General features: G+C 37.1%; 4 protein-coding genes across 7 annotated transcripts in view; 1 reads left to right on the forward strand and 3 right to left on the reverse strand.

Annotated features, from left to right (window-relative positions):
- Positions 1-12,103, reverse strand: part of LOC311293306 (uncharacterized protein) — a 59,465-nt gene extending 47,362 nt beyond the window's left edge. Inside the window, exon 1 of the mRNA XM_084413470.1 lies at positions 12,099-12,103. The gene's annotated coding sequence lies outside the window, so the exon portion shown is untranslated. The remainder of the gene's footprint in view (positions 1-12,098) is intronic.
- On the reverse strand, positions 433-11,955 carry jmjd6 (jumonji domain containing 6, arginine demethylase and lysine hydroxylase). Its single transcript, XM_084413414.1, has 6 exons — positions 11,815-11,955; positions 7,625-8,013; positions 5,993-6,279; positions 5,346-5,481; positions 3,942-4,080; positions 433-1,711 (listed from the first exon to the last, which is right to left on the reverse strand). Exons 1-6 carry the CDS (start codon positions 11,941-11,943, stop codon positions 1,580-1,582), a joined length of 1,212 nt encoding a protein of 403 aa, XP_084269540.1. The 5' UTR covers positions 11,944-11,955; the 3' UTR covers positions 433-1,579.
- A 127-nt stretch (positions 12,104-12,230) lies between the features above and the next one.
- Positions 12,231-16,190, forward strand: mettl23 (methyltransferase 23, arginine). Its single transcript, XM_084413491.1, has 5 exons — positions 12,231-12,589; positions 12,665-12,769; positions 14,265-14,502; positions 14,575-14,659; positions 15,665-16,190. The coding sequence occupies exons 1-5, from the start codon at positions 12,500-12,502 to the stop codon at positions 15,822-15,824; spliced, it is 678 nt and encodes a 225-aa protein (XP_084269617.1). The 5' UTR covers positions 12,231-12,499; the 3' UTR covers positions 15,825-16,190.
- A 1,107-nt stretch (positions 16,191-17,297) lies between these two features.
- Positions 17,298-22,957, reverse strand: srsf2b (serine and arginine rich splicing factor 2b). 4 transcript variants are annotated; one of them, XR_014627918.1, is made up of 5 exons: positions 22,445-22,957; positions 20,481-20,784; positions 20,217-20,327; positions 18,161-18,269; positions 17,298-17,672 (listed from the first exon to the last, which is right to left on the reverse strand). XR_014627918.1 is itself a non-coding variant. In XM_084413508.1 (3 exons), exons 1-2 carry the CDS (start codon positions 22,804-22,806, stop codon positions 20,493-20,495), a joined length of 654 nt encoding a protein of 217 aa, XP_084269634.1. In that variant the 5' UTR covers positions 22,807-22,944; the 3' UTR covers positions 20,176-20,327; positions 20,481-20,492. The 4 variants fall into 4 exon arrangements, 1 of the variants encoding a protein (XP_084269634.1); XR_014627919.1 differs by lacking the exon at positions 20,217-20,327 and having other exon boundaries at positions 22,445-22,944; XR_014627920.1 differs by having other exon boundaries at positions 17,298-18,269; positions 22,445-22,944.
- Positions 22,958-23,672: the final 715 nt, after the last annotated feature.

The following is a 23,672-nucleotide window of genomic DNA, read 5'->3' on the forward strand; positions in this document are numbered from 1 at the left end:
TAGAAAATATGGTACTTTTAGTGGTAAATAAAATCAAAAATACCCCCCAAAAAGAAATAAAATAAAACACCATAAATTGATAGTTTTTATTTGATCGAAGATAGTGATATAACATTTATTAAAAAAAAAAATTTGTTGGATCACACATGAGACCTCTGTGCCCACATTTGTCCACAAACTCTGAATTAAGGGCTGTAATGTGAATACGGTTTGGGGGTTAAAAGTTCTGGGATAAAAGAGAGTAGATATTCCACTGGTTTACGTGGTTGGTGCGTCAACCCTTTTTTAATTTACCTTGTCATAAATAACCACAATGACGCATTAAGAGGAATTATGGTTATATAAGGGTCAAAAGTAATCAATCAGCCACGGTGAACTGGATGTAACATCATCACACCCTAGACGATATGCAAAGACAATGACTGCACCAAGACAAATACATAGAAACTTTTATTAAACAATCATCATCATTCATTTTGTTTTGATCTCCGGTGTCACATGACCGAGCCATTGAAGAAGACAGAGCATCAAATGAGAGAAAACACAGATCTGAAGCAACAAGAACGGCAGGCTTCAGTCCATCGTTTTAAATCGTAATATTTGCCATTCAAATCCGCAGCTGAGAAACGAGATATGACATACGAGAGCTCAAAGCAACACACATCAGGTAAAAATAGGCACTTTTCAACCACATCTTTCTTCTTTGATGCGTTACACGTGGTTATACCGTCACAAACATTTCAACAACACTCACTCTGACCAACACCTCACGTCCAATCACAACATAAAAGTCCATTATTGTAGCCCTGAAACAAATGTAGGTCATCACAGGTTACCAAGTTTTGGATTAACGCCATTACCTTCTGTTAAAAAAAACGAATTCAAAACTTTAAGACATTACAGGTTAGTCACTTCTCCCCCCCCTTCCTCTTCTGTGTGGCTCATAGTGCACTGTATAATAAATAAGCATTAGCGCCCTCTAGTGTAGTCACAGAAGGTTTATAACAAGAACAACACCTCCTTGTTTCAGTCAAATCCCACAAATGTGCTCATTTAACCACCGAACTCAAGCGTGAAGTGTTAAACCAGAACCAGAACCGAACGCTGCATTCATAGTAGTGACGACTAGAGGGCTTCTAATTAAACCTTAAGCATTTTAGAATCAATTCTTCTCTAAAATTGTGTGACTTAATGATTTAGTGGGGAAAAAAGCAGCACAAATCACAGCCGTTTAACAGTTTTAAGTACTATGGGCAAGTTTTCTGCTAACTGAGAGAGAGAAACAGCTCGAGAATAACGTCAGAATCACCAGTAATAAGATAATCGATTTTCTAGGTTCACAGAGCTGAAGGCAGCATCACACGCATCAGGTCCAGCCGTATGATGGGGCGTGATATAGGACATATAAAAACGGCAGATGAGTGACCTTGGCACTGGGACGTCCAGAGTGTGACATCAGCAAAGGCAACGCGAGAAGGGTTCTCCTCCTCTCCCCGCACATATTTGGGTGACTTGTTCTTGTTGATCTGAAAAGGCGCACTAAGGCTGAGTTTGTTATCGCGAGGGTGACGGGGAGACGTCACCGGGACGAACTGCGCTCTTTGCTCGCGCAGTCGTCCTGGCTTGTGATGTCACCGTTTCCCATCAGGCCACAGGTTTTCCTCTTCTTTCTGCGATGGGTCATGGCGTCGGCCTCGGAGCCCGAGTCAGCCTTCAGGAGGGAAGACAAACAATGACAAAATCTCATCAAAACAGCATTTATGTTTTTTATTCATAAAATGCATACAATCGAAAAAGTTTGAACTATTTTACTGCTGAAAACATACCTTGATTATTTTGATCTAGATTCATATTGCATCTTATTTCTTGCATTAAAGGAACACTCCACCGTTTTTTGAAATAGGGCTTATTCACTTTCTTTCCTACATTTAGATAGGTGGGCAAATGCATTTTTGTCTCAGTGCATGCATTGTTTTAGTTTGACAGGGTCGGCGCTAGCTTAGCTTAGCATAATGAATGGAATCATTTGTTGCCAGCTAGCATGTCCTGAGTAAAAGTGATATAAAAAATAAAAAAACCCACCTAATTACTTCTTGTGGCCTGCGTTTTCACAACAAGTACAAATAGTGATGCAGATTAACACTAGGCGATTTCTTAGGCAGATATTGACTTATATATTAAGGACTATATTAGGGGGAAGCACAGGCGAAGCACTGCTACTTGGGCGTGATATCTTTGCGCCCAAGTAGCAGTGCTTTGCCTGTGCTTCCCCCTAATATAGTCCCAAGTCAATATCTGCATAGGAAATCGCCTAGTGTTAATCTGCATCGCTATTTGTACTTGTTGTGAATACGCAGGCCACAAGAAGTAATTAGGTGGTTTTTTTTATTTTTTATATCACTTTTACTCAGGACATGCTAGCTGGCAACAAATGATTCCATTCATTATGCTAAGCTAAGCTAGCGCCGACCCTGTCAAACTAAAACAATGCATGCACTGAGACAAAAATGCATTTTCCCACCTATCTAAATGTAGGAAAGAAGGTGAATAAGCCCTATTTCAAAAAACGGTGGAGTGTTCCTTTAACCTATTCTGCTTTTTTACATGTTCAGCTGTCTTTAGTGTGTAAAGTTACAAAGTCCCTCCAGCGGGAGTTATTCTCTATATCTGCAAGTGTTTCTCAACTCCCTGAAACGCCTCCATTGTAGTCTTGAGTTTTCTTCCAGGAACGAACAAGTCATAATAATCCTAATTTGCCTTTGGCTTGCTCAGTTGGGGATATTTTGGGGATATTTAATTTAATTTAATTTTATCAATCAATAAATTCCACTAGAAACAAACCTTGTTGTATTATTTTAATTTAATACTGTGAAGCTGCTTTGATACAATCTGTATTGTGAAAAGCGCTATACAAATAGACTTGACTTGACTCGACTAATTTAAATAATTAATATGCAAAATAAAGGGGGCGGGCCCTGGTTGAGTGAGTTATTAGCGCATTGAAACTCGTGGTTATGGTATGGTAATCCATTGCCATTCAAATCAGAGATCAATTAATCGATTAACCGTTAGCGTTAACTGCACAAATCACAAGTGGAGAACTCGTAGCCTATTTTCATCAATATAGTCCAGAAATAACAAGCACTGGTAAATTACTATTAATACATTTCCAATCCAATCCATTTCCAATTTGAATACACTTTTGTTCAAAGGTTTGGGCTCTGAAAGATTTATGTTTTTGATAGAAGTCTCTTCTGCTCACCAAGACTCCATTTATTTGATAAAAAATACAGTAAAACAGTAATATTGAGAAACATTATTACCATTTAATATACCTGTTTTCTAAGTAAATATATTGTAAAGTGTAATTTATTCCTGTGATCAAACAAAGCTGAATTTTCAGCATCATTACTGCAGTCTTCAGGTTCACGTGATCCTTCAGAAATCAGTCTAATATGATGATTTGATGCTCAAAAGAACATATCTGATCATTATCAATGTTGAAATCTGCTTTTAATGAGTCCTTGCTGAATAAAAGTATTAATTCATTTAAAAACCTCCAAACTTTTAATAAGTGTTAAAATATTACTATTAATAACGTGTATAGAAAACACAGATACAGCATCATTAAAACTTTACTTTGAGGACTGTGAATAATATCTTACATGTCTGACCGTGAATTTGCCAAATAATAACAGTAAACAATGTGATTTGAGCGTGTCTCAAAATGGTATGGTTACTGAACGCAAAAGTGCTTTAATCGATTCAATTATTAATGTTGATGAAAACAATGTCATCAAAAGGCTGAAAAATAGAGCTAATTTTTTGTATCTTTATTCCCAGGGCTTAGTTAGATGTGAAGCTTGGTCACATGGGTCTGTCTGTGAGCAGGTGTATCTGATGCAGGTGTGTGTGTGTGGATCTAGAGGAAGATGCTGTACCTCTGAACCCGAGTCGGAGGAGCTGGAGGAGGAAGAGGACGAGGAGTCACTGGAGCTGTCCGAGGCGATGCCCGTCGATTCCTGCAGATCCACTTTATCCGCCAGAGCAGCAATATCTGGCCTTTCCTGCTTCAGGATCCTGAGATTCAAACCATCAAAAGAAACAATCATGCTTTCACACTCACAGCTTGACTGGAAATAAAACAAGATTTTTTACTTTGTTTTCTTCACATGTCTAATTTGTGTCACACTGACACTTTTATTGGCAACTAAATACACTAACTTTTGACTTGAGCTGCACGATTAATCCTTAAATCGCGATCTACAACGATTCACCATATCTCTGTTAAACCTTTGAGAAGTACGACCACAGCGAACATTCAGATCTGCGTTGGCGCTGCCGCTGGGCCAGAGAGAGGCATTTAACGTGTTATTTTAATCGCAGGAGAATCACAATCTCTGTTTTAAACAACAACAAAAAATTGTGATTATCAATTTATCCAGAATCATGCAGTTCTACTTTGGAAAAACAAAACTTTATTAGGTCTAAAATTGTTTGTTGTGGAGAGAATTATACTATTATAGTTATGATATATTTTTTTATACTATAATAGTTATGAATATTTTGAATTAATTTCTATTTTTATATTATCATTTTCATTTTAAAGTTCTACAAATTTTTTTTGTTAGGCTATTTTTTGTTTTACATTTTTATATATATATATATTTTTAAATATGTCTATATAGTTAATTTTTATTTCAGTGCTAGTTTAAGTCATTTTAGTACATCAAGTTAGTTAAACTAAAAAATTAAAACTAAATGAAAATGAGAAGTGTTGCCTTGGAAACTAGATGAAATCAACTAATTTCAAGATATTACATATTTTTTCAGTTAATGTTTGTTTGATTTAAAACAACAGAAATGTTTGAGTTGTAGTTTAATGTAACTATTGCTGCTCTTCCATCGTAGGGCCGAACGGTTCTAGATGCATTTCCACTTCACCGGATTACAAAGCGCCCTCGAACTGTAATTCTCACACTGTTGTCTAACCGTGCTGGTAAAATACGTGACGTCGCCACTCAGGATTGGTCACATGTCTGTTGCCTGGCTGCCGGTTTCTCTGTCGCTGGTCAAGTGTGCGATTTGAGCAAAGTAAGCACAAGTTAATAATAAAATGAGCAGAAATATCTGATAACGCGGCCATATCGTCTGTAAACTCTCGCATTACAAAGGCAACGAAAATGTATTTGTGATACATTCAAAAGAGCTCCATTATCATGGAAAGAAACGGTAACGCACAAGAGAACGGTTTGGCCCGACGGTGGAAAAGCAGCTAATAATGTCTAGAGCGAGGCTAACACAATAACATCTACAGTTAAGTCGTCAGTGAACAGATCTCTCACCGGTACCACTTCCTGGAGAGCTTGGGCCGACCTCGCACCGTCTTGTGCCACACGATGGGGAAATTCGTGGTGCTCGCGAAATTCTGGGTCACAGCAATAGTCGTGTCCAAGTTCAGGACGACATGCCACCATCCGCCTGTGAAAAACACAACACACACACACACACACACACACACAGAACCACAGTTCCAGTGAGGGCTGCATCATGTTCATGTCACTGTTCAATAATAAGTGCATTTTGTGTGATGATTCAGTTTCCTTAGCTTTCATTTTGCATTTTTTTATTGTATTGTTATGATAATTACTCATATTTATAAACTATTTTATAATAATTTTCTAATGCTGTGAGATTTTATGCATTAAAATAACCTGATCAAGGCATGCGACTGTTCTGACTTGTCCAATTTTCAGCAACAATTTTTCATCTTGCATCAAAATCCTGTCAATTAATTGTGTGCATTTGAAATATAGAGTTGGGTTCTGTTTTAATGTACCCAAGAGTAACTTAAAAAATGGACTGCGTTTAATATACAGGTTTGTGGCTCTTGATTTCTTTTTATTAATTAACCACTTGTAAACTTATGTTCACTATTCTTTTTTTTATAAATATAGAATTTGTATTAAATCCATATGCATTGAGAACTGACCGGGCACAAACACGGTCTCTCCCGGGTGCTGCAGCACCTCCAGGGGTCTGAATTCGGCTGGCCAGGTGGGCTGCTGTGTGCGGGGGTAGATGACATTGAACCAGGTGATGGCCTCGTCCTGCTGGTTTCCCCCGTCCTCTCGCGTCACCTTGATGAGCTCACGGGGCGTGTGTGTGGGGAACAGGCACCAGCGCTTGTGGCCCTGAACCAGGGCGTTCCACGCACTCGTGCCAAGCGGGTCGATGTGGATGCCTGTTCCCGAGCGGGCAGGACCCATCACAAACCACCTGGGTGAACAGTGAAAAACAGCCTAAATGGACTGAAAACACACTGACCGTTAGCTACTGTCCACCGGTACGGTACAATTAGGCTCTGAAACGCTTATAAAATACAAAAGATTATTTGAACGAATGTAATAGCAAAAATAATTATATTATATCACATTGTTGAGAATTTCATATTTGGGGGATCAATCAAAATGTTCTATTCTATTATCTTTCTCCCTTTCAATAAATGTATGACCAATTAAATAACAAAAATATTTATATTACATTATAATATAATTAATAAATTTTCTCTTTTGGGGGGGGGTAATCAATAAAGCTTATTATATTATATTATATTATATTATATTTTATTTCCTCTTTAAGGGATTACATGTATCTAATTCTATTCTATTTTATTCAACAAATCTAATAAATAGCAAAATAATATACATTGTATAACATTATATTAGAGGTCGACGATATATTTTATTCAAATTTTTGAAATGCTGTTACAATTAATTGTAAAAGTATTGACTTGTAAATAATCTTGTAAATCTCTCACTGTCCACTGCTATTCTTGTTATGCGTTGCTGTGTTGACGACAAAATTATTTGTCGACAATTTTTTATTGTCAACGTTGTCGATAATGTCGACAAACTGTTTCAGCTCTAATGCTGTTTATTTGTGTAATAAAGTTCAGCACTACTTTGAGTGTTTGGTTTTGATTCAGTATCAGTTTTAAAAACTATCAGTTAATTGATTGGTTATCGGCAGGTTCTGTCCAAATTAGTTATCGTTATCGGTAAAAATCCAATATTGCTCGACCTCTATATGATATATTGTTTTTAACTTTTCAACAAGTGAAATAAATATAAAAAAAAAATTATATTAAATTGTATTATTATCTACAAATTTAATACTAACAAATTATATTATATTATTGAATTTCCACTCTGGGGATCAATAATGTTGATCTAATTATATTATATTATATTATAGGAATAGGTCTAAAAACAGTATTAATTGTTACGCTTTACTTTCTAGAAATAAACTTTATATTTTGAATATGTTAAAACTACAAACTTTTCATGCCATGTTATACTGTTCTGGTGGTTTGGGGTCTTTTTTTGTAGTGAGAGAAGCATTAGAAATTAAGTAATAATTTAATTTCTAATACTTCTCACTACAAAAAAAGCCCCCAAACCACCAAGCAACATGGGATTTATGCCTCTAATGCTTTTTAAAAGTAATGGGACACCAAAGTGTAGGCTAGCTAATATGTGGCATTAGCAGCTTGTTTAATTTCCATTTTTACTAAATCAGTGAACACAAAACTGAAAAGTGATGGGTAAAAAGGATGCGTTACCTGTACGGCGGGCGTCGCTTCTCCCCCGCAAACTGAAAGAGGTCGTCCCTGAAGAAAACGGGCACCTGGTAGTCCTCCAGAAGCTTGCGGCGCTTGGCGTGCTCGCCGAAACTGCTATCAAAGATGTAGAGGGGGCTGTCGTCACGGGTCGACTCCAAATACTCCACGTAGTACTTCATTTTCATCTTGACAGAGTAGCCGTCATTGTCCTCGCCGCATTTGAACTTCTGGTTGCGGTATTTGCGCTTGAGTCGCTCCAAGGTCCATTTGTCCCGCCCGGGCCACGACTCCTGGCAGTTGAGCAGAACCACGGGCTTGTACGGCTTCTCAAAGCGCTGGATGAACTCCTCTGGACTGATACGCAGGGTGTCCACTCGCTCCACGTTGTCCTGGACAAAGACCGTAGAGTTGGTTTCATTTTCTATAGAGCCTTTCAAATGTTGTTTCAAAGCAGCTTTACAGAACACTGTACATTAAAGGGATAGTTCACCCAAAAATGAAAATTAGCCCATGATTTACTCACCCTGAAGCCTTCCTAGGTGTATATGACATTCTTCTTTCAGTCGAATACAATCGGAGTTATATTAAAAAACACCCTGACGCTTCTGAGCTTTATAATGGCAGTGAATTGCAACCATCAGTATGAAACTCAAAAAAGTGCATCTATCCATGATAAAAGTGCATCTCTCCATGATAAAAGTGCATCTATCCATGATAAAAGTGCATCTATCCATCATAAAAGTGCATCTATCCATCATAAAAGTGCATCTATCCATCATAAAAGTGCATCTATCCACGATAAAAGTGCATCTATCCATCATAAAAGTGCATCTATCCGATAAAAGTGCATCTCTCCATGATAAACTATCCATGATAAAAGTGCATCTCTCCATGATAAAAGTGCATCTCTCCATGATAAAAGTGAATCTATCCATCATAAAAGTGCATCTATCCACGATAAAAGTGCATCTATCCATGATAAACTATCCATGATAAAAGTGCATCTCTCCATGATAAAAGTGCATCTATCCATCATAAAAGTGCATCTATCCATCATAAAAGTGCATCTATCCACGATAAAAGTGCATCTATCCATCATAAAAGTGCATCTATCCGATAAAAGTGCATCTCTCCATGATAAACTATCCATGATAAAAGTGCATCTATCCATGATAAAAGTGCATCTATCCATCATAAAAGTGCATCTATCCACGATAAAAGTGCATCTATCCATGATAAACTATCCATGATAAAAGTGCATCTCTCCATGATAAAAGTGCATCTATCCATCATAAAAGTGCATCTATCCATGATAAAAGTGCATCTATCCATCATAAAAGTGCATCTATCCATCATAAAAGTGCATCTATCCATGATAAAAGTGCATCTCTCCATGATAAAAGTGCATCTATCTATCATAAAAGTGTATCTCTCCATCCTAAAAGTGCATCTATCCATCATAAAAGTGCATCTATCCATCATAAAAGTGCATCTATCCATCATAAAAGTGCATCTATCCATCATAAAAGTGCATCTATCCACGATAAAAGTGCATCTATCCATGATAAACTATCCATGATAAAAGTGCATCTCTCCATGATAAAAGTGCATCTATACATCATAAAAGTGCATCTCTCCATGATAAAAGTGCATCTATCCATCATAAAAGGGCATCTATCCACGATAAAAGTGCATCTATCCATGATAAACTATCCATCATAAAAGGGCATCTATCCATCAAATAAGTGCATCTATCCATGATAAAAGGGCATCTATCCATCATAAAAGTGCATCTATCCATGATAAACTATCCATCATAAAAGGGCATCTATCCATCATAAAAGTGCATCTATCCATGATAAAAGTGCATCTATCCATGATAAAAGTGCATCTATCCATGATAAAAGTGCATCTATCCATCATAAAAGTGCATCTATCCATCATAAAAGTGCATCTATCCATCATAAAAGTGCATCTATCCATGATAAAAGGGCATCTATCCATCATAAAAGGGCATCTATCCATCATAAAAGGGCATCTATCCATCATAAAAGGGCATCTATCCATCATAAAAGTGCATCTATCCATGATAAAAGTGCATCTATCTCCATGATAAAAGTGCATCTATCTCCATGATAAAAGTGCATCTATCCATCATAAAAGTGCATCTATCCATCATAAAAGTGCATCTATCCATGATAAAAGTGCATCTATCTCCATGATAAAAGTGCATCTATCCATGATAAAAGTGCATCTATCCATGATAAAAGTGCATCTATCCATGATAAAAGTGCATCTATCCATGATAAAAGGGCACTTATGATGGATAGATGCACCTTTATGCACTTCAAAACAGACACTGCCATTATAAAGCTATAGGAAGAGCCAGGACATTTTTTTAATATAACTCCGATTGTATTCGTCTGAAAGAATGTCATATACACACCTAGGATGACATGAGGGCGAGTAAATCATGGGCTAATTTTCATTTTTGGGTGAACTCTCCCTTTAATGTCAGAGCATTGAAAAGTGAAGTTGAAGGCCCGTGGACCACCATCATGAAGAAGGAACTATTATGTTCCTGAATGTGTTTAAATTCAACGTTCAGATTAAAACGAAGGTCAAATCAATTACATCGAAATGTTTTTTTTTTCTACTCCGGATCAAGCCAAAACCTTTCAACGGTCCACTGAGAAAACTCATTACAGAAAACATGCACAAGGCCGGGTCTGTAAAAGAGCAACAGTGCGCAGTTTGCCTTATGATGGCTCAGGTCTCGCTGCTCAGATTATTTTTAGCAATACAATTATTTTCAGAAGCAAACACTCATATGAAACCTCACTTGAAACGATTCAATTACTGTACATACAAGCTTTTCAGCATTTCAGAAGTTTTTAAGACCTAAAAGCTCTTTAAGGTTTCCACTCTAGCTGATGAATTTGGATCACTTTAGAGGTAGACAGTGGCTGCGTCCCAAATCACATACTCCCATGAGTAGGCACTTATCTTATTTGCATAGGTACGTACTTTGTGAGCGCTAAAAAAGTGTGAATGTAATCCAGACGTACTACATTCGCCATGTTGTCATTATCATGTGACCTACCAGCATCACGGTCATTAATAAACCCTCTCCCGTGGCCTCATGGGATAGATTTACTGTGAATTCGGACATACTATTCTATTCTCATATACTGTTTTCGCCTATTACATAGTAGGAAAGTATGCGATTTCAGATACAGACATTGAACTACTGTTCACATGATACATTATGGTCTTCATGATCCTTCAGAAATCATTATAATATGCTGATCTATATTATCAATGCCGGAAAAACAGTTGTGCTGCTTTAATATATATGTTTTTCTTAATAACCCATGACTCTTTTTTCAGGATTCTTTGATGAATAAAAAGTTTAAAAATAACAGTGTTTATTTAAAACGGTAATCTTTTGTAACAATATACACTACCGTTCAAAAAGTTGTTGTTTTTTCCCCAAAGAAATTACTACTTTTATTCAGCAAGGATGTGTTAAAGGGTTAAAAAGTGATAGTAAAGATTTGTATTGCCAGAAAATATTTCTATTGTGAATAAATGCTGTTCTTTTTAACTTTTTATTCATCAAAGAATCCTGAAAAAAAGTATCACAGGTTCCAAAATAATATCAAACAGCACTTTTTGATAATAAATCATAATTTTAGAATGATTTCTGAAGGATCACGTGACACTGAAGATGCTGAAAATTCAGCTTTGATCACAGGAATACATTACATTTTACAATATATTCACACAGAAAACAGCTATTTTAAATTCTAATAATATTACAGGTTTTGCCCCCTGTATTTTTACTCAAATAAATGCAGGCCAGCTGAGCTTAAGATACTTCTCTTCTTCTTTTTTTAACATCAAAAATAGTAATGTCTCCACACTTTTGACCATTATAAATTTGCTTATGTAATTATTTAGCCTACTTAAAATCAAAAAGTGTTCGTTACTGTCACACTGTTCTAGCAACCACGAACTTTTCAAGTGTCTTGTAAACGAGGAAGTGTGTACGTGCGGCGAGCAACGTAGACACTGGCTGTCACAGACACATGCGTGTGTGTGTGTGTAACATTAACAACAAACTACAACGTCGTGTAACGCCTGTGTGTATGTGTAACGTTACTCCGTTACATGAACAGTAACGTTACCTTCACGGTCCTGTGCGACACGTCGAAGCTCTCGCAGTAATCGTGTTTGATCCAGTCGCTCGAGTCCTTCAGCTCGGGTCTGGCGCTCCGCTTCGCTTCTTTGATCCGTTTCTTACTCTTATGGTTCATTCTTCAGCGCTTCGAGACGTCTTGTCTTTGAGGGACGCTTTTAGCCCGCTTGCTATTGCTAAGTCCAATGCAATGAAAGTGTACGGAGAGTGGCTAGTCAGCCATTGGAGGCCTTTTTGTAGATGTGTGTGCAGTTCTTTTGCTGCCGACACTACTGTGCGCGATACAGCAACCAAGTTATGTTTATTTCAGAGAGACGGGAGGTTGATACACTGAAGGGTTCGGTAATAAACTAAAGTTAGATAACCTGGCGGCAGCAAGCTTCTTTCACGCCGTATGGCGCAATCTAACCTGTAGCTTATTTCCCGCCCCCTATACGTTTCTAAGAATCTGATTGGCTGGCTGTTTCACATTGCACTTTCGGATTTGAACGCCGATTGGCTGTCGAGTGTGCGAGTCACTGTCCGCGCAGACTAAAGATCCAATAGAACATCACCAGAGAAAGAGACCGCCTAAACGTACTAGTATGATATGCGAAATGGATTTAATGTTGTTTTGGAAAGCTGAAAATGTGGTGTCAACTACAAGTACTGGAAGGTAAAACATCGGCAAGGCCATGAACGAATCTTCTCACACGTTAATAGAGAAATCGTTCACATTTCAGGACCGTGAAGACTCTCAGTCCTTAACTGTGTCTATCCCTGAGGTACAGCAACGTTTGTTATACTTTATGTGATTAATTTGTCAATAATTTGACAATAAACATTCTGATTTATTTCAGGTTCTTGATTCACAATATGGCATGTATGTGTGGCCCTGTGCGGTGGTACTGTCACAGTATGTGTGGATGGCAAGAGAGGAACTACAGAACAAGACTGTTCTTGAGGTACTACTACATCCTACTCATACACATCTGATGCCTTGACAATTCATGTTCAGTTCATGTTCACATTTAGGAATTAAATCGGAGTCAAACCCCCTCCAGTTATGCAAAACAACTTTATGCACCAAGTCCTGCTGTGTTGAAGTTGGCATGAAATGAAATTTCACCCCGTCTATTTTCTAAATGCTTATTATAGATCTTATTGTAAGCTATGCATACGTTTATTTGTTTTATTTATTTATTATTATTATTTTGACCTCATAATGTTTAATCAAAATTTCATAACTGAACCTTCTGGAGAAAACATCAAACTTCTTTCCAACTTCGATACGATACTTTGAAGAAAATTGATATTCGATACCATTTTCGATACCATGTATACCGCCATACAGATAATTTGTTATTATCGCATCGTTTTTTTAAATAATTTGGGTAATTTTGTTTTAATAACTTACATGCACAACAGGGGGGCTTTATTTGAATCGTTGAACTAAAGTTACAAAAAAAAATCAGTAAAGACCATAGACAGTAAAATAAAATGGACACAGTCAATTAGAAGCACTCACTTCCTGATGGTCAAGCGTACTGCGCAGACTCAAACTAAGCTTGACGACGTAGATGTGACGTGAGCAACCCGTCTGTCTTCTAGTAGCTGTGCCAAGAGAAATCTGAATCATTCCCTTCTGAATCTTGCAGAGACGGAGAGTGTGAGTAGGAGGTGTCCATGAGCTAGGAGCAGGAGCAACTTTTGCTAAGTATTCTGATGAATTATTTTGTCATTTTGCCTCCACGTCCCCCCGATTGCCTGCAAGTTCTCCTCCTGTCCATACGGTAATCTCTCTACTGTGCGACAGAGAGTCGCGTGGTTATGACGCAATCGTTAGCCTATTTTTTACAAAAACTGCTTCTACGGGGCCATAACGTAAGATACAAGGTAATGGAGCCTTTTATACATTTTCGTGTTTCTTTAGAAATAAATAATGGACAAATGGAGTCTTTAAACGCCTCAGATGTAAAGTTATTCGCTGTCAAAGTGACGCCAAAATGAATGGGAGTCAGTGGAATGCTAACAGCAGGTGATGGTCTGCTAATCAATGGCGGCGCCCGGGGAAGCTTCGGTTTCCGGCTGATGGATTACCCCCTTGGTAAAGACAGTCATAAAGACAGTCTTTTTCACCATCTAATGGCGAAATAATGTAACTACTGTTGCTGTTCACGGTCAGGGACAATTTTTTTCCAGTGGAAGGAAGGATTTTAGTGATTTTACTAAATTAAAGTTGCATTGATATTTTTTGGCTTTAATATTTGTATTGTGTGGTAACCGTTTTATAAAAGCAATAAGGTAAGAGAGGCTAGTGCTGTCTCGTGAATAAGTCACGACTGAAGGGGTTGCAGGCACTTCTCGTCGTTTACCCGGTGTTTCAAACAAATGGAATTTGGGTCAAATTAAACCGCAACACAATAGGAGTGTAATAAACAGTGTCCTTTTGTGTTGCAGCTTGGCGCCGGGGTGAGTTTGCCTGGTGTGGTGGCTGCCAAGTGTGGAGCTCATGTGGTGTTGTCAGACAGTGCCGAACTCCCCCTCTGCCTGAGGAACTGCAGGCGCTCCTGTGACGTCAATAACCTCCCCAACGTGCCCGTGATCGGACTCGCCTGGGGACGGGTGTCGCCGGAGCTCCTCTCTCTGACATCGCTAGACATCATCCTGGGGTCAGATGTATTCTATGAACCTGAAGGTGAGGTTTTTCTCTTCTGCTTAAATGTTACACAGGTTTCTAAATATTAAACGAAACATTTGCTTTGGACAGATTTTGAAGACGTGCTTGTGACCATCTCCTTTCTCGTAAGGAGAAACCCTCATGCTCAATTCTGGACTACATACCAGGAGAGAAGGTGATTTGATTTTGTTGTGTTGTGCACTACTGGGCCACCATAGATATGTACTTTCAATTGCGAGGATAAAGATTTGAAAGATATAAACTTGTAATTAAAAAAGGTAATTGCAACTTATCTTGCGATTCTGACTTTTTTCTCGCAATTGCAAGTATTTATTTGACGATTCTAAGAAAAAAGTCAGAATTGCGAGTTATAAACTCGTAATTGTGAGAAATAATGTCAAGAGTTGCGAATCATAAACTCACAATTGTGAGAAAAAAGTTGAAGATATAAACTTGTAATTAAAAAAGGTAATTGTGACTTATCTTGCGATTCTGACTTTTTTCTCGCAATTGCAAGTATATATTTGACGATTCTAAGAAAAAAAGTCAGAATTGCGAGTTATAAACTCGTAATTGTGAGAAATAATGTCAGAGTTGCGAATCATAAACTCACAATTGCGAGAAGATTTGAAAGATATAAACTAGTTGTAATTAAAAAGTTTTTAAAACGTCAGAATTGCCAGTTATAAATTTTGAGTAAATTTAAAAAGGTAATTGCGACTTTTTATCCTGCAATTCTGACTTTTTTTCCCCCCAGAATTGTGAGATATAATCTTGTAATTGTGTGTTATAACGTCAGAATTGTGAGATAAAATGTCTTAATTACCTTTTTTCATTTTTTATTCTGTGGCAGAAACAAGCTTCCACACGTTTGATTTTAAACATTAGTTTTATAGAGATTACACTGACAAAGAGCAATTTGTAGCTCAAAAATTAACATAGGAAAAATATGCATTATAGAAAATCCCATAACTTTAATATTTGATTAACTTCCATTACGTTTACATTCTTGGAAATCACAGTTTTAAATTCTCTGTTATTTCCATAACTGTAGGAACCCTGCAGAAAGCAATCTTGTAAGATTTGAATGTAATATTAATAGGGTTCTGCATTCATAATTATTCACCATCCAAGATGCTTAGTTAAAAATGAATACACTTTTTATTTCTTTTTATTGCAGTGCGGACTGGTCCATAGATGCTTTGTTACACAAGTGGGATCTGAAGTGCATTAATGTCCCACTAGAAACATTTGAAGCAAACAAAAACCATCTTGCTGGATCAACACTTCCTGGGAATCATACTGTGCAAATGATGATTATAACAAGAAAGGTGTTTTAATGAGAAACTTGTATATAATGTACAGATCTTTTCCTAAACCTTCCCTTCCAACACAACATGTCCTGATAAATTTCTGTTCTACATTTTAGTCCTTCACTTGAAAATGTCAGATTACAGAAATAAAACAGGTTTATGATGACAGATTATGCCAATATACACTGTAGGTCAAGAACTAGTTTCATTGAGATACTGTTATATTTATCAATATTGTAATTTGTTAAAGTTTTTGTAATTTTGTTGTGCGTTTGTCATTTGTATTAGTTTTTCTATTAATTATTTTAGTGTGTTTTTATTACAACTTAAAATAAATGAATAAATAAGAAATGTTGGCTTGGCAACTAGCTGAAATAAAATAAGTTGATCATCAAAATGACATATTTAAAGTTTACCCTCATCCTTCCCCAGGGTCATTTTGACACAAAACTTATTAATTTTTTGTTTAAAATGAGTGTTCATCAGAGGGGTTCAAGACCCTAGGACTTTTGTCGCACTTGAACCACGAATACACACACAAAAAAATGGATTTGAGTAGTTTTGTGGTTGAAATTGAAAAAAGTAACAAATCCTTCCCTCTCGGGTCAATTTGACCCCCTTAGGAATGAATGGAATGTGAGGAATGCTTCAATTATCATAGAAGAACCTAAAAATGCTCAAAATTCTAACTAAAAATGCTAAAACTTTACCAAAAAATTATTTTATAATGTCTACATGTGTATCTGAATGCGTACTGAAGAAAAAACTGACTTTAGGACCCAGCGGAACAGCTCATTTGCTCCAAACAGAGCTATAAGGCCATTTAGTGGCTAGAGTCATGAAATATCATGTTATGTTATTACTTTTTTCACAAGAGGTCGGCAAAGAAGCCCAATGTAAGATATTTTGAGCTGAATTATAAAAGGGTTATGCATGAAATTGTGAGTTATTTTGAATTTAATTTGAAAGAATGTGAGGAATGTGCTTAAATGACTATTTATTTATTGATGAAATCCAATAATTTACACGTAATTAAAATAAAATAATGCATTAAAAAAATAGAATTTTATAAATAAATAAGCTTTTCTTGACAAAATCTAAAATAAAAAAATGAAGTATAGTTTTAGGGCTTCGGGTCATTTTGACCCGCAAATGAAAATATGTGCTACAAAGTGCGAGGGAAGGATGAGGGTTAATATATTTAACCTCCACTCACTCACACCAGCTCAGAGATCCACTGGTTGACGATCACACGTTGATCTGATTGGTTACAAGGTAGTTTGTGACGTCAGAAACACCAGCGATTTCAAACCGTGTTTTTGAGACTGTCTTTGGTTCACTGCAGTTTTAAGAAGAAAATACTCAGCAATGGTGTCGACTTATGAATGTACACATGGTTTGTCTTAAAGCATATTAAAAACACCACATAGACACATAAACAACATTAAAAACTTGATTTTTTTTTTTTTTTTACCACAGGGGGACTTACGGAATTCTATTTTTTTTTATTTCAAGTGAAGTGAGTTTAATAATAATAAATAATAACCCTGTCAAGAACACATTTTGCCATGACACCAAGACAAAAGCATTTAATAATTGATTTATTGAAGATCCAAAAAAAAAAAAAAAAAAAAAGGACAGAACAGAGTTGATAGGTACAGTTTAAGATACTCCCAACTTTCCAAACTGTGTAACACAATTTGACAGACGACAGCGCTTTGGCCACCGATTTTTTTATTGCGCAGATGCTGCTTGACCTCGACCACACCTGCAACAGCAGCAAACTGGAGAAAACCGGAAACAGCCAAGCACTCAGCACTGCAACACCGGATCTTAACAGCTAACCAGCAAAACTCAACAGCTAGACAACTGCGCCTAGTGCACAAAAAATACACAAGACATTGGGTTAGAATCCAAATAATCACTCACGAAAAGCCAAATTAACTATATATATTATGTAATAAAAGCAAAATACAAAAATTGGTTTAACATCAGGACTGTAATACACAGTAATCAGAACACAAGCTATTCATACTTTCCAAATGAGTTCAAAACAAAGCAGAGAAAATAATTTCACGCATTTGCAGATTTTTAACAACAACAACAAAAGCCAAATCTAGATTAATTTCTAAACAGCGTCTTACAAAAGTGACACATGTGAGGTGCAGCTAGCACTCTCAGAACCATCACCGAAACAGGGTTACCTTAAAGCCCAATAGAATTGTGATGCTCGTCCTACTCAACGAATTAAAAAGGACATAAACGTTTAAAACAACCTCACTGAAAACAGGAACAATGTATACAAAGAACAAAGGGCTGTATAACTCTTTAACAGTGTGAATATGCCAATCAGTCATAATGACCTTTAGGCCCATGTAGCCTTGGTGTAGATTTCAGGGTTTTCAATCTGGGGTTCCTCAGGCTCCAACCGAGGTCACGCGTTTACAATCGCCCCGTGATGATGACACGGACCTGAGAGAACACAAAACAGCGGTCAGGCATGTGACGGAGCATGAGAAAAGGCCATGTCGTAATTACCAGATCGCAACGCGTGTGACGCTTTCAAAAATTCAGCTGTAATTACGAGTTCTACCAGGACGCCAACGCACTTTACAAGTCGGAATCTCGTAATTACGACATGGCGTGAACGCACACAAACATGGAAATGAAAGGTGGGGAAATAATGGGGGGAAAAACACAGTCTCTGGGGATCAAGATGACATGGACAGTTAACCATAGCACGAAAACAAACTACATGTATTATACAAATATATACAGAACAGGCCAAAAGTTTGGACACATTGCTATTTTTAATGTTTTTGAAAGAAGTTTCTTCTGCTCATCAAGCCTGCATTTATTTGATCGAAAATACAGATTTTTTTTTTTATATTGTGATATATTATTACAACTTAAATTAATTGGTTTTCAATTTATTATACTTTAAATTATCATTTATTTCTGTGATGCAAAGCTGAATTTTCAGCATCATTACGCCAGTCTTCAGTGTCACATGAGACATCCAGTCTATCACATGATCCTTTAGAAATCATTCTAATATTCTGATTTATTATGAGTGTTGGACACAGTTCTGCTGCCTAATATATTTGATGAATAAAAGGTTAAAAAGAACTGCATTTATTCAAAATAAAAAAATATTTTCTAAAAATATAAATCTTTACTATCACTTTTTATCAATTTAGCACATCCTTGCTGAATAAAAGTATTGATTTATTTCAAAAAAAGAAAGAAAAAAAATTACTGACCAGTAGTGCATATTGTTGTTACAAAAGATTTTTTTTTTTTATCAAAGTATCCTAAAAAAGTATCACAGGTTATGAAAAAATATTAAGCAGCAGAACCGTTTCCAACTTTGATAATGAATCATCATATCAGAATGATTTCTAAAGCATCATGTGATAGACTGGAGTAATGATCCTGAAAATTCAGCTTTGATCACAGAAATAAATGATAATTTAAAGTATAATAAATTGAAAACCAATTATTTTAAATTGTAATAATATATCACAATATATAAAAAAAAATCTGTATTTTTGATCAAATAAATGCAGGCTTGATGAGCAGAAGAAACTTCTTTCAAAACCATTAAAAATAGTAATGTTTCCAAACTTTTGGCCTGTACTGTGTACTGATACACATCTCTATACACATTTAAATTAAAAAAATGATAAAATGTGTGATGTATTAATGACATCCCATTATAAAGACTAGATTTCTGGCAGTATGACGTCCGGTCGCATGTGTTCATAATGGAAATTTGACTTTAAATGTGTCTCATCCAATCAGAATGACAGTATTAGTCTTATAATGTTAGTTTGTTTACTTTTGTTTTAAACTGATGTTTTATTGCACTGATTGCCAGACTAATTCATCTGTAGGGCTGGGTATCGTTCAAAAATGTTCGATACTGGTTCCTGAACAATACTTTTTTTCAATACAAATTTTATGAAATCCGGTTTAACAAGATTACATTACATATTGCCTAAAAAAAACAGGTTTTATTTTTTCAGTTTGTTGCACACATAAAGCTTGCCGCAAAGCACTGGCAAAAGTAGCCTAATGATTATGAATGTGTCGGGGGGGAAATAGCAAGGAGACATTTTAATTGTTTATTAATAAACTAGTGTTTTCTGAGTCAGTGTTGGCTGCAAAGATGAAGTTGACGTTGCTGACTCGTCATTTCCGCAGTATCCAACTCGATACCCAGCCCTAATCATCTGCTATAAATACTCTCATTTTGTTTTGCACACGGGTTAGATAAGACTTTGGTCATGCCAGCCTGCTAGTTATAAACTGTTTATTCCCATTTCCAGGTTAAAGCAAGCAACTGGCAGCGAGTTTGTGTTTGACTTTTTTTTTTCTATGGCAGGACGCTGTCTGTCCGTTGTCTCGTAGACGTACCTCAGCACCACCAAAACACCCATCTGCTTCAAAGCAACCCCAACAGGAGCAGGTACACCTCTAACAGCTCAACACAGCTCTGCTTTTACATTGCCATACTGGATTCAGCAGCTTGGAGGAAACAATCCCACATTGAGTTCAACAGCATTGTCAAAGCAGAACCAAAACCTGCTCTGCAAGTCACATTTTTACCAATGCGATGCATCTGCAAAGAATAAGCAAATGCATTCCAGCACATCGTTGTCGGGGGTCACGTTTTCTTACCACTGAAGCGTTTTAGGATGATGCCGGTCCTTCTTCCCCTGCAGACTTCGGCTGGCTTTTAGACCTGGACCTGGACTTGGACCCTCTGTTCGATGCAGGCGTGCGGCTTCTGGAACGGGACCTGGATTTGGATCGAGAACGTGACCTTGACCTGGAAGGAGACTTGGACTTCCTCTTGCGGGGAGTGTGTGACTTGGAGCGAGAGCGGGAATAGGAGCGGGACCTCGACCTGCTGTAACGGGAACGGCTGCGGGAACGAGAGCGGCTCCTGCTTCGGGAGCGGCTGCGTCTCCGACGCCTCGGACTGTGGGTGGAGATCAAGAAGAATGATGGATTATTTCAATAGAGTCTGTGTACAGACCTGCACTTTCACTCAACTTGGTAAGATATAAGGAACATTCACAGCAAGACCTAAAACAATAAAAGTTTTAATAATCCTTTTTTAGTTCTGCGAGAATAGAGAAATCCACACCAGAACTATAACGGCACAGAGGAACGATGTAGTTGGAATCACTTTCAGATTTTTATTTTTTTTTCAGCTGATGAACGACAAAAACATTAATATTAGCCAATCAGAATCCATCCTGCTGTAAAGAGCTCAAGCATTTAAAGCGGCAGACGACGAAACTGCAGCGTGCGCTTATAATAAACAGAACGATATTGTTATCATTATAGGTTTTATAACGAAAAATATAAAGTTATAATAATAATGGTTCTAATTCCACAGTGAAGATAACAACACAGAGAAACGATATTATTCGATTTTAAAGCATTATAAGCCATAATCAACTAGATATGAGGTGAATCACAACATTACAAACTTTGATTTGGAAAAAAAATGTATTTGAAAATCAGACAAAAACACTTTGTCCTTTTACAAAAAGGTACAAGACTGTGTCCTTAATGGACTTATTGAGGGAAAGAACTTCAACATTGCGAATGACAATCGAATTTAAAACTATTGAGAAATATCTATACATTTATATTATATAAATGAATTGTATATAACTATAAAGTTGTGTTATATACAATACATTTAAGTTTATTGCAAAATATGCATTTATATATCATGTACAAAATATTTTGACAGCATAGAAACCGCCTCGATTACGTCTTTCACAGTGCTTCATGACAGGGGGCGGGGCTAAAGAGCTCTTTTTGGCGTGATTCCCTCGACGCGACTCCCTGATTGGTGGTATATTCAGTAGAGCATCATGGGTAATGTAGTTGTTCACCAAGAATAACACAACCGGACTGTTTCAACAGAAACAAACCATCGTTTAACAACCTCGGAACTCACAGTATGTCTGTTTTTAAAGGTGTATAAATTATTTGAAAAAATCTATTTCCCTATGGAGAAAATAAATAGAGGTTTTACTTCTGGACTCCGACTGTTGCACTCTTTAAAGCGACAGACTACATAATCACAGCACGCGCTTATGGTAAACAGAACGGTAACGATTCGGTAATATTATAATGTAGTAATCTTGATGTGAACGAGCCTATACGGTTTATATAACTGTTAAGTCACAAACGTATAGGCTACAGCTTAAAGCAAAATACTGCACTATCTGCTCGACAATGCTTATTATTTAATAAGGTTTGTAAACGGTTTATTAGTCACTTTGAAACGGAAGGCTGTATATATATATATATATATAAAATATGCACCGTATGCTAACGTTACATACTAACGTTATATTCTGCGAACACAAGCAGTTAGGAGTTATTCCGAACACAGACACTCGCTGTTAGGCAAATAAAAGCACAAATGAAATGCGCCAAAGACCATATAATAAAAACATATGGTTTTGAACGGAACAGCATCAGTCCTGAACTAGCAGACTGAACTAACGTTCCTCGCAAGAAGAGCAAAACAGGTTGTAAGAACGCATAGAAAAGCCCTATACGCAGATAAAGACCTCAGATGAACTCTGTCTGATCTGATCTGTGGTGTTGTTTACCTCCGGCTGCGGCGGCCGTGTCCTCCGTGTCTTCTAGCGGCTCCCCCGCCGCGACGCCCGCCGTAGTAGGAGTCCGGCGGCCTGCCGTAACGGGCCATCTGAACCCGGAGCTCTCGCCCGTCCAGAATCGCCCCATCCATCGCGTCCATCGCGTCCTCGGCATCCCGCTTGTCGTGAAAGCGCACGAAGGCGAACCCCCGGCTCTCTTTCGTGTATCGATCCCGGGGAATATAAACGTCCCCAACTCGGCCGTACTTTTCAAAGACGCGCCGCAGCGTCTCCGGCGACGTGCGGTACGTTAAATTATCCACTTTTAACGATGTCATGCCTTCTACGTCGGGTGGAGGCCTGCCGTAACTCATTTTAATCAACGTACCCAACAAACTATCAGTATTCACTTCGCTTTGTGTCCTCAAACGGAGTCGACTCGCCTATTCCAGTAACGTAACGAACACTAGTTGCCGACCGTTGAGCTCCGCGAGCACAACAATGAGCGCGCGCGCACTCGCTCTCAAAATGGCGAGTACTAAAAACCGGAAGTGAATTAGCATTTTTCAGCGATGTCATTTACATTATACATGTACTTTCATTCAAATGCAGATATTGAGCAGTATACAGTTATTACAAAAATAAAAAATAAAGAGAGAGAGAAAAACAACTAACTAAATAGGCCCAAATAAACCGTTAAAAATGGCTGCAGTCAGGTATACAATATCATACAAATATAAAATAAATATTTGTAAACCTCATGAGCGCAAAGCATCTGTCCAACTTTACTTCACTCAACAAAACCTTAAACAGTAAACTTGCATTATAATAGTGAAATGTGGTTTAAAAAGGTAAATTAATTAGATAAAAGCACTCATTCTCCTCACAATATTTAATTTAGTGAAGCCAAAAAGCAAAAAAAATCTCATAAAAATGACAGAGGTCTTCAATTTCTGCATCCCACAATATAATTGAATAAGTACTCTGACAAAATAAAAGCAAAGTCGTTTAATGTTCGTTTTTATAGAAAGTAATATTTAAATAAAATCATGATTTGTAGAATAAAATTAGTAGCCTATGTAAGTTTATAGGAGACTTTAGTTATTTCTAATATGAAACCTCTGTGGTAATAAAGAGATTAAGTTTTTGTTCTAAGCATAAAATGTGTCTTTTGAATCCTTTTCTATAGATATATAGGCCTATAAGTTGTTAAATAACGAATATAGTTCCCGTTAGTATG

Source organism: Rutilus rutilus (genome assembly GCF_951802725.1).
Source record: "Rutilus rutilus genome assembly, chromosome: 1".
Taxonomy (NCBI): Eukaryota; Metazoa; Chordata; class Actinopteri; order Cypriniformes; family Leuciscidae; genus Rutilus; species Rutilus rutilus.